The following is an 11,537-nucleotide window of genomic DNA, read 5'->3' on the forward strand; positions in this document are numbered from 1 at the left end:
TGATCCTTCACCCTTCCTGTAAGAAAATGGCTTTTTTTTTTTCTTCAGAACGCAGAGGAGATGAATGAGAAATGCAGATTTACAAAGGATCTGGATGGAATCAAAGGCAAAATACTTTAGGAAGAGAAATAGGTGTGGAATTTAAAGTTTTCAGAATTTGAGTTAACAGGTGGAGTTTAATTGAGCATTGGCTCAGGCACCTATGGCCTCTCCCAGGGGAACGGTGCCACACATCCTCTTATACCAGATGGAAAATCTGGTGACCCTAGAAAAATCCCATGTTAAGCCCAGATTCCAGTTAAATCTGGGGCAAAAGAGGGTTCAGTGACTGCCCCAAGGTCACAAGGCGTGTCGGTGGGATTTGAACCCTGGTGCTCTAACCATTAGGCTACTCTTCCATGGCAGCATTAAGAGACAGAAATAGAGATTTATTCTTAAAAGTTTCCACAAGAGCCTAGTGCAGAAGCCAGAACAGGAGCAGGTATGGCGAGCCTCTGTGACAGGCGGGGCTGCGGGGCTTGTTGAAACCAGCATCAATGCGTGAGTAGCAGGTGTGAAAGATGCTTCAGGGGTGCTCCTAGGCCCAGCCTACCTGCCCGAGGGCAGCCTTCCCAAGGATAGCCAGTTCAGCTTTTTCTCTGTGCCCCACCCACCTCATTCTGTAAACGCCCTTTCTATTATCCTTCCTAGACAGGGGTTGGGTTGTAAAATCAGAAATAAAAGAAGCAGGGCTGAGAATTTAATTTAGAGTGATTTGTTTTGGTAAGAGAGAAATGCTTTATACCGTCTCATAAGCAAAAGGCCACCTGAACTGGCCCAAACAAACAGAGACAAAGCCAAGCAATATAGGTAGGTCACGGATTAATCTTCAGGAAACAATTAACTCAGTCTCTGACTGCTGCAGCTAGGGTTACCATATGGCTCCCGAAAAAGGAGGACAGATTTTTTTGATGGAAGTAAAACCCGGATGTCACAATCCGTCCTCCTTTTTCGGGAGCCCTATGGTAACCCTAGCTGCAGCTGGAGGGATGGCGGACTCTGTCAGGGCTGGGTTTTTCAAACATTATACATTACCCTGAGGGCTATGCAGGAATTTAACTAAGATATACTGACCAGCTCACCAAGTCCAGTATCACTGGCCAGTCTGGGTCATTTGGCAGTAACCAGCAGTTGTAAAGGAGAGATTCATTCCCTGTCGTTCCTTCCCAGATGTAAAAGGTGATGATTCTGGATCTACCTGGCTAATGACTGGTGGCGGGGCCTGTTCTCCAGAACAAATGTATTTTCAGCCCAGCCCTGGGGTTATTTTTCCTCCTGGTGAGGACCCGGGTGCCCAACTTGGAACCTTTTTGAATTTCTTTCTTTTCCCTATTGCAGCTGGAGGAGAAGGACCCGATACCATTTGTTTTTGGAACATTAGTCAGGCCTCGATGGCATCAACTCCACATTAAAAAAAAAAAAAAAATTTAAATTGAATCAGGTTGGGCAGACTGGATGGACCATTCAGGTCTTTATCTGCCGTCATCTACTATGTTACTATGTTACTATGCTTAATTATGTGTTGCCAAAAACAATACCTTCTTAAACTTATTGCCAGAGTGGAGGAGGTAGGTCCTAATAATCAAAGCAGCAGACCAGGACCTGGGAAATCTCACAATGGTTCCTTGTGGCCTTGAGCAAGTTCACTCATCCATGTTTCAGAAAGCAAAGGCAAGTCGTTCCGGTGTGTGGTGCCGAGAAAGGCACAAGGGAAGGTCCCTCATGGTGTGGTTGCCAGGAGAGTCCTCTGGACCTGGAAACGTGCCACTGGTTGGTTTGCTGGAGTGTCCCTCGGTACTAGTTGAAAGAGTAGCTAACTTGCTCTATTGTTCCACCCTCCCACCGTTCTACAGACCTTCTCTAATCCCTTCTCAGAAGTGAAGAGCCCTAACCTGTTTACTTGCTTTTTGCAAGGGAATCTTTTTTTTTTCTTCTTCTTTTGCTCTTTACTTCTGCTTCATCTTTCTTTAGAAGGGGAGACCAAATCTGCAAACAATACTCAAAGTGTGATCGTACAAGGGATATTCAATAATTTATCTACCTTAGTAGGAAATAAAAGAGTTTTCAAAAATATATATATTTTTTTCAATATAATTCCTTGTTAGCTCCATACACTTCATCCATTTTTCCTGCAATGACTTTAACCCCTTTGAAAATAATTCTTCTGTTTGACCATCAAACCAGCACGTCACAGCTTCCTTGATGTCTTATCTAAGCGGTTTTACAATCAGGTACTCAAAAGCATTTTCCCTCTCTGTCCCGGTGGGCTCAGAATCTATCTAACGTAACTGGGGCTATGGAAGACTGAGCGACTTGCCCAGGTTCACGAGGAGCAGTGTGGGGTTTGAACCCACAACCCCAGGGTCCTGAAGCTGCGCCACACACTCCTCCACTAGACTAGATTGCAAGAGTCTGTCAAGGTTATGAGCATCTGTGCACTTAAAGACACAACCACCCAGACAAGCGTCACTCTTTGACGTGATTGGTCCTTGAAAACTACCGACAAGTCATTTTAGCTTTATTTTTTTATGCAGTAGTTATCCCGGCTTGAGCAATCAAGGCTTTGTTACCCTTTGGATCGTCTTATCTTTGCCAACTTGGGATTTTCAGTTCTGACAGAAATTAAATCCAAAAAAAGAGAACGACTGCAGATGGTGGATGATGAAATGCTGTGATTGCTTGTCAACTGTCGAGCCGCATTTTGAGTTAATTTGCAGTCAAAAACACGCACATCCGTCGCATTGATTAGCAATTCTATCTACTTTAGTTTCATTGTTGTTACAATTACCCAGACATAGCTTAAAGAACTTCAAATAAATAACTCTTAAATTTAATTTTTTGTTGGCTTTGCAATTTTATCATTTCAATTATAATATGAAACAAAAAACATTCCACAAAACCACAAAAACCACTATCCACAAGAATTTATTCAAGACGCAGAACAGGAAATAATCCGAGGGAGCCAAGTTCGGACTGTAGGATGTATGGTTCAGCTGCTGAAACCCACTTTCTCGGATGGCAGCCTGTGATTGTCGTGAAGAAGCAGCATGCCTGCTGTGAGCTTTCCTCATCTTATCTCCTTGATTGGCTCCCGCAAAGCGATTATTGTGTTGACGTAACTCTCCCCAGTTATGGTTGTTTTGTGTGGCATGAACTCCAGAAGCACAAGTCCTCCATCATCCCAGAAAACAGTTGTCGGATTTTGCTTGCAGATTTTTCTGTCTTGAACTTTTTTGGGGTGGGGGTGACTTGTGCTTCCACTGCATTGACTCCATTTTAGACTCAAGATCTCTGTGATAGACCCAAGTCTTATCTCTAGTCACCAAACAATGAAAAAAATTCACTTGGTCTTCGTGGAGCATCTCCAAGTTCTCCTAACAGCACTGGTGCCTCATGGCCTTCTGACATGGCGTCAGCATTCTTGGAACCCATCATGCGCTACCTTGGACATGCCCAACTTTTCATGAATTATTTTCGAAATTGTACCTGCCGAGATGCTTATTTCTTCAGCTATTTGGGAACTTTTCATTTGTAAGTCTGACAAAATTAAATCCTCAACTTTCTTGCACATTTCTGTGGAAGTTGCTTCTACAGGCCATCCAATGTGAGGGTCATCTTCAATGGACCCTCTACCCCACTTAAACTGCTTGCTCCAAAATTTTACTTTGTAGGATGATTGGGCAGACTCACCATAAACTGCAGTCATGGGTTCAAGGATCTCCTTTGGCTTTTTCCCTTCCTTTGTGAGAAATGTTATCACTGAACGGTGCTCCAAATCTAGCAATTTGTTACTTGATCTACACGAGGACTCAACTGACATCCTCTGCTAGATGCACTAAAGTCAACGATCACCACTACTCCAGTTTTCACAGTCTGTTTTCCCAAGGCCTGCCTCCTCCTATCTCTAAGGAAAACTTGAGAGTTCCTCTTTCTTCCTCAGGAACCTCGGGAGAAAGAGGAACTCTCAAGTTTCCCTTAGAGATAGGCGGAGAAAGGCCTTGGGAAAACAGACTGTTGCCTATATGTGCTTGGCTGAGTTATATCCCTCCTGAGGAAGCGTCTTTTTTGCAAAACTCGCGTAGAGGGATGTAATGGATATAGAGATTCACAAGTGGTATTATAATATTTGTTGGGACTAGAGAAACAGAGAGGTGCGCATGAAAGAACACCCGCTCCAGTGTACAGTTAAGTAAAATTGCTTTCAACTTCATTGCCATTATTAATAATAATAGGAGTGGTCAAGGACTGATAAAAAGCTTTGATGGTCCCTTGTACAACCACTACTTAATATCACTATTAGAGCACTTAGGTTGTGGGTCCGAGCACTTATCATTATAATTTGTGTATTTTTAATTGTTTATGTGAGGAAGGCGGCTATGAGATCAAGTGCTGAATAAGCGTATCCTGTATTGGTTGAACATGTAAGTATTATCACAGGAAAGTATCAATTGTGCTCCAAGATTTGTTAAGAAGTTGTGGGTGATTCTATAAAGAATCTGAGCCCAAATCCTCTCAGGTGCAACTCAGAACAGGGCGTGTCTATGGGAGGAGCATGAGCAGGTCGGGGGCGTTCCAAAGAATTACACGCAGCTGTGTATCCAAGATGCATTGCATGATTTACACCAGATTTTGGTGGTTGTAAGTCCTCGTGCCCAAATATGTGCTACGTTGTGTTCTGTAAGGAGTGTAGCAGGGTCTCTCGAACTTTTTAATAGCTCCGGTACACTAAATGGAGCAAATGTTTTTCAAGACACATTATAATTGAAATTGTAAAACTGCAAAGCCAACAAAAAATTAAACTTGAGAGTTTATTTAAAATTCTTTAAACTATAAGTGGGTAATTGTAACAACAGTGAAACTAAAGTAGTTGGAATAGAATTGCTAATCAATGTGATGGATGGGCTTGTTCTTGACTGCAAATTAACTCAAAACGCGGCTCGATAGTCGACAAGCAAACACCATCTGCAGTCATCGTCTTTTTTCCGATTTATTTTCTGTCAGAGCTGAAAATCCAGCGTAAGGAAGTTCTTCTTCACCCAAAGAGTGGTAGAAAACTGGAACGCTCTTCCGGAGTCTGTTATAGGGGAAAACACCCTCCAGGGACTCAAGACAAAGTAGATAAAGACAGACTGTTCACATTCTCCAAGGTAGAGAGAACGAGAGGGCACTCTCTAAAATCGAAAGGGGATAGATTCTGTACGAACGTAAGGAAGTTCTTCTTCACCCAAAGAGTGGTAGAAAACTGGAACGCTCTTCCGGAGTCTGTTATAGGGGAAAATACCCTCCAGGGATTCAAGACAAAGTTAGACAAGTTCCTGCTGAACCAGAACGTACGCAGGTGAGGCTGGACTCATTTAGAGCATTGGCCTTTGACCACGTGAGCGGACTGTTGGGTGGGATGGACCACCAGTCTGACCCAGCAGCAGCAATTCTTATGTTCTTAAGTTGGCAAAGATAAGACGATCCAAATGGTAACTAAAATTACTTGCTGTTAGTTTTCAAGGACCAACACATCAAAGAATGATGCTTGTTTGGGCGATTGTATCCTCAAACACACAGACGCTCACAACATTGACAGACTCTTGCGTACGTGTCGTCTATTCTAGTGTATAGTTATGAAGAGAGTTTTTAAAAATTCTGTAAAATTCTGGAATCTCTCGTGGCACAGCACTGTGCCATGGCGCACAGTTTGAGAGATAACAACTCTATGGAATAATACCGAGTTCAAACTTTTCCTGGGGCCTAACTTTCGGTTGACATCGTAACACTTAAAACGGTGGGGAAATTGAAATAACTAAAACTTAAATTCAATCAATACGAGGCAATGGCTTGCCCAAAGTCTCAGGGAACAGGCAGGGAGTCAACTCGCAACCTCAGGGTGCTGAGACAGCCTCTCTAACCACTGGGCCACTCCTTTTGTTTATGAAAGAGGAGCAAGGCCTTGGGTGGGACAGTATGTCATGTTCTTAAGGTGGCCAAACAGGTTGACAAGGCGAGGGCGACAGAGGAAATACGCGAGAGTACCTGACTTCTAGTCAATGTTCTGTAAGCCACTTTGGGCGAATCTCTTCATGATAAGGCAGTTAATAGAATCCCAATAAATAAATATAGTACTCAATTAGACATATATAACAAAATGTGAATTGTGCGCTGAGTGCTCCATCCACCCAGTCACAGTACCTGAGGCCATCAGTTTGGGAACCATCTCATCAACACAGCATTCCCATAAACCACTACCAGCGTCTCACTGTCAATAAATCAATTAGAAATCAACTGTAAGTCAATTATAGAGAAAGAGTTCTTCCCCCTGAAGAAGCAGATTAGCGAAACTCAGGCCGAGTTGAGGGAAAGGAATAGCCACGAGAATTGGATACTTGGTGTTTGGAAGCTTAAGAACATAAGAATAGACTTCCTGGGTCAGACCACTGGTCCATCAAGCCCAGTAGCCCGTTCTCACGGTGGCAAATCCAGGTCCCCAGTACCTGGCCAAAATCCAAAGAGTAGCAACATTCCAGAATCCCAAAGAGTAACAAAAGATTCTAGAACCCCAAAGAGGATCAAGATTCCAGGCAGAATCCTAAAGAATAGCAAGGTTCTGGAATCCCAAAGAGTGACAAAAGATTCCTAGAATCCCAAAAAGTAGCAACAGTCCATGCTACCGATCCAGGGCAAGCAATGGTTTCCCCCATGTCTTTCTCAATAACAAGTCTATGGACTTTTCCTCCAGGAACTTGTCCAAACCTTTCTTAAAACCAGCTTTCACTTTAAATCACAATACTTGGTTGGGATCCTTAACTGCATCGACTGTATTAACATTATAGAATTTAGATAATTGATTTGGCTGTGAGATGCTGGCAGTGATTTGTGGGAACACTGTGTGGGTTCCCAAACCGATGGTCTCAAGTCCTGTGATTGGATGAACAGAGCACTCAGTTCACATGATCTTATTTTTTATATACTGCATATAGCCTAAGCGGTTTACATTCTTGGGGCAATGACTTGCCCAAGGTCACAAGGAGCAGCGCTGGGCTTGAACCTGTAACCTCAGGGTGCTCAGGCTGCAGCCCTAACCACTAGGCCACTCCTCCACTCTTTCTTATATAGGTTTAATTGAATACCGTTTCTTGTATCCGGCCCATAGGTGTGTCCTCTCTTTCATACATAGTGGGGACTCTTCTTAAAGTTGCAAAGGACAACCCATCCCTAAAGCAAGACAATACATGTAGTTCATTCTCTAGGCTGGAATTCGTGATAAACAGACCCCCTCCTCTCCCACTGCACTTCCATGAGGGAGGAGGGGGCTTGTGGCTTTTTTGGCCCGGTGCTTTGGTGTCAGGATTTTCAGAGGTACAGGAGCCAGGTGGTCAGTGGATGGGGACACCAGACACGTGCAAATTTTCAGGCTGGCTTGGGGAGAAGCATTAGGGACCGATCTGAGGGAGGTGTATCAGCGAATCCTGTCCATCAGGCTCTGCTCTGTAGGTAGACGATTAATCCCTTTTCTTTTGCACAGTGACAGGTGGACTTTTCACTACGACAACCAGCGCTGTGGTGTTCTGGGGAAGGGCGGTGCGTTATCCTTCGTGGCGTTGGCCCATGGACAGCGCTGAGCATAACAGAGGGAGGACGTCTTCAGCTAGTGGGGCTTGGAGATCCCCCCCCCCCACACTCAGGTATTTATATATTTGAGCAGGGGTTGCTGGGGGGAGGGGGAGGGCAGAGAGAAGGGGCAGAGGTGGAGGAAAATGTTTGGGCTCAGGCCCACCCAAAGTTGCATGTGTGACTGAAAAACTATAGTGGACAGTTTTAAATATTTATTCATTTTCCCTGTCTGTGCTCGCAGGCTCAGAATCTATTTAATGTACTTGGAGCAGTGGAGGATTAAGGGTTAGATTCTCATAAATCCATTTTGAAGAGGTGGGCCAGCTGGCTGGAAGGAGTAGGTATCCCTACAGCCAGCCATCTGAAAATAAGGTAAGGGGGGGGGGTCATCGGCGGCACGGGAAGTGGGTTGCATGGTGGCAGGAGAGCGTGGGCAGCTCTCCCACTACCGAGGGGAGTTGAGGGGATGTCGGTTGGGCGGGAGAGATTGGGCTTCTCTCCCGGTGCAGGATGGGGTGTGTGTAGGTTGGGTGGGAGAGGTTGGGCATCTCTCCCACTGAAGAGGGGGAGGGGTTGTCAGTTGAATGGGCACCACACACCCATTCTCACTGTAGACCTGACACCCGTCAGCTTGCTTCCTTATTCACAAGCACATCTCAGATACTACCATTGCCCTGGACACCCCATGGACACACACATTCACATACCCCCATTGTGCTTCCAAAGTACACAAGCCTTTACTCCCACACATCTGACATTTCACCCATAGCAGACTCCCCCCATATATCTCTACCTTAGGTACCCCCTACACACGAACCCTGAAAACCCAGGACGATATCCACCCAAACACACTCTGTCCCAGACAGCCCTCAATCTCCACACATGTCCCCCAATCTCGATTCATAAGAGCTGCCATACCATACTGGGACAGACCGAAAGTCCATCAAGCCCAGAATCCTGTTTCCAACAGTGGCCAACCCAGGTCATAAGTACTTATTAGAAACTCAAAGAGTAGCAACATTCCAGAGCTGAGATTGTGATGTCATAATGCCTCATTCCACCAATGCCTAAGAGCCAACCTCAGCAGTGATGTCACAATGGCTTGATTGTCCTATACTTGGCTCACATAAGAATTGCTGAACTGGGACAGACCGAAGGTCCATCAAGCCCAGAATCCTGTTTCCAACAGTGGCCAACCCAGGTCATAAGTACTTATTAGAAACTCAAAGAGTAGCAACATTCCAGAGCTGAGATTGTGATGTCATAATGCCTCATTCCACCAATGCCTAAGAGCCAACCTCAGCAGTGATGTCACAATGGCTTGATTGTCCTAGACTTGGCTCACATAAGAATTGCTGAACTGGGACAGACCGAAGGTCCATCAAGCCCAGAATCCTGTTTCCAACAGTGGCCAACTCAGGTCACAAGTACCCGGCAGGATCCCAAGTAGCAAAACAGATTCTATGCTGCTTATCCTAGGAATGAGCAGTGGATCTCCCCAAGTCCATCTCTGGAATGGCCTATGGACTTCTCTTTTAAGAAATGATCCAAACCTGTTTAAAATCCTTGACTGCAGCTCTGAATAATGCGCCCTACTCTTTGGAAAGCCCATCTTAAAATTCAGTCCCAGCTATGCCACTGATACGGCCTGTCTGTTTTATGGGTTTAGGGAGCAGAAGCAGGGAAAGAGGGAGGTTTGTTTCCCATTTATTGTCCTAAGATATACCGAGATCTTCTTCTTCTTCTCATGGCCTGTATTTCACAGCTTTATTCTTTTCTCTAGGCAACAGTCTGCTCTCACATCTGCTTTAAATAACATCTGTTGCTCTTGTACCTTTTTTTTTTTCCAGGCTTTGCCGCTCTGCTTTGGGCGGGGCACTGCCGATGACTCACAGCTCTCTTCCTGCCCAGACAAATTTCTTATTCAAGAGAGAGCAAGCTTTGCAGCTGACAGGGATTAGCTGCTCCCTCCGCTCTGCAAGAAAGAAGAGGCAGATCCTGCAGCTCAGCCTAATCCGCCATCTCTATCTGAAGGGCGCCGCCTGCCTCTCTGCACGTCCCGGTCGCTCTCATCCTGCTGCATAATGTTCCTTTTACAAAAAGGTGGGAACATCCTTGAAGGAGTTCTTGGTGGCGGTGGCGGTGGCAGCAGCCATGGCAGTGGTGGCGGCGGAGGTCTTGGTAACCTTATTGGAGGAGTTCTTCGTGGCAGCGGTGGCGGCGGCGGAGGAGGAGGTGGTGGAGGTGGTGGAGGAGCAAGCCTTGGTAACATTATTGGAGGTGTTCTTGGAGGAGGAGGCGGTGGAGGCGGCAGTGGAGGTGGCGGAGGGGTTGGTGACATTCTTGGAGGCGTTCTTGGAGGCCTGGCAAAAGGCGGTGGTGGTGGAGGCGGCGGAGGCGGCGGAGGCGGTGGTGCTGCTAATATCCTGGGTGGAATTATTAATTTTATCGGAAAGACAGCTCAGTATACCCCACAACCAGCCCCACCCCCCAGAAACAACTTTGCTAACTTGGAGGCCAGCGAGAGTGAGGAGGAACGCGCATTCCGACGCCTCTTCCGGCAGCTGGCTGGAGAAGACATGGAAGTATGCCCCACTGAGCTGATGGGAATTCTCAACAAGGTGCTCGCCAGACACCAAGACCTGAAGACCGAAGGCTTCACCTTGGACACCTGCAGAAGCATGGTCGCGGTCATGGACAGCGACGGCACAGGTAAATTGAGCTTTGGGGAATTCAAGTATCTGTGGACCAACATCAAGAAATGGCAGTGCATCTACAAGGAGTTCGATACCAGCAAGACGGGCAGCATCAGCGCCCTCCAGTTGCCTTCAGCCTTCCACGCCGCAGGCTTCCAGCTCAACGAGCAACTACAGGTCATGCTGATCCGACGCTACACCGACGGTGAGGGCAACGTCGACTTTGACTGCTTCATCAGTAGCTTGGTCCGCCTGGACGCCATGTTCCGCTCCTTCAAAGCTCTGGACAGGGCTGGGAGCGGAGAGGTGTCCATGAACATCCAGCAGTGGTTGGAATTGACCATGTATTCCTGAGACATTGTCCAAAAGGTGGGAGGCGAGTCTGGACTTGGAGCATCCTTCGGGCCTGGCTGAGGGCGTCTTCTCTACAGGACCCTGGTGATCTCTTCCCTAACTGCCTCTAGTGACTCTTTGGAAAATTTGGGGAAAAAAAAGTATTTTTCTTTTTAGCTCTATGTAAACTAGCCATAGATAAGATAATGACGAAATAAGAGCTTGCTAAATATTTTGAGGTTTCCCAGGTGCAAACGATGTAAGTAAAAACCCACCGTGTGCTCAGGGAAGGGAGAAGAGGGTAAGATGATTTGTAACCGAACGGAGACCCTTAAAATAAGCTGTAAGAAAACTCGCTGTTTTGTTCAGAGAATGCAATAAACATTTTCTCTAGCCCCCCCATTTATTTTTCTAGTTTTAATCATTATTGTCACTGTCTTTCTTGCCCAGCTGAGTAGGGTCTTACGAAACACTTTATGTGGATCCTTTTAGCAAATGTTACACCCTTGAGATTACCTCCTTGCAGAAAAGAATTTACATTCTCCTGCCAGGCTTTTGACAAAACTTGGGTCCCTGCCAGTTGATCACGCCCTTCTGCTTTCCTGGGGACAGTTTGGGATGGACAATGATAGATAATAAGGTACAGTCTTCTCTGCTGGGGCTCAGGTACTGATTTGGGGGATCCCTGGCCCTGTAGCCGGTTAAAGCGACTGCTGCACATCCCCCCACTGTGTTTGCAAGGCAGCTCCTGCCAGGAGCAGAGCAGAGCCAGCAGGCAGGGAGGGCACTTGGGTGTGTGCCAGCCTGGCTGAAATTCCTCCGCCGCAGAGCCAGGGGTCTGAGTGGAAAAACACTGCACTGCTTTTT

The 11,537-nt window shown here is 46.1% G+C and overlaps 2 protein-coding genes across 2 annotated transcripts in view; both read left to right on the forward strand.

Annotated features, from left to right (window-relative positions):
• The window catches only part of TRIM62 (tripartite motif containing 62), a 53,226-nt gene extending 43,464 nt beyond the window's left edge, over positions 1-9,762 (forward strand). Inside the window, exons 5-6 of the mRNA XM_033921477.1 lie at positions 7,553-7,712; positions 9,492-9,762. Of these exons, the coding sequence (XP_033777368.1) occupies positions 7,553-7,712; positions 9,492-9,726 (395 nt within the window). The 3' untranslated portion in view covers positions 9,727-9,762. The remainder of the gene's footprint in view (positions 1-7,552; positions 7,713-9,491) is intronic.
• On the forward strand, positions 9,699-11,072 carry LOC117348882 (calpain small subunit 1-like). Its single transcript, XM_033921486.1, has one exon. It carries the CDS (start codon positions 9,726-9,728, stop codon positions 10,689-10,691), a length of 966 nt encoding a protein of 321 aa, XP_033777377.1. The 5' UTR covers positions 9,699-9,725; the 3' UTR covers positions 10,692-11,072.
• Positions 11,073-11,537: the final 465 nt, after the last annotated feature.

This window comes from Geotrypetes seraphini, chromosome 15 (assembly GCF_902459505.1).
Source record: "Geotrypetes seraphini chromosome 15, aGeoSer1.1, whole genome shotgun sequence".
NCBI classification, from domain to species: domain Eukaryota; kingdom Metazoa; phylum Chordata; class Amphibia; order Gymnophiona; family Dermophiidae; genus Geotrypetes; species Geotrypetes seraphini.

Bases quoted from the DNA above. Each gene is read 5' to 3' on its own strand.
- LOC117348882 (XM_033921486.1), top strand. From the start codon at position 9,726: ATGTTCCTTTTACAAAAAGGTGGGAACATCCTTGAAGGAGTTCTTGGT.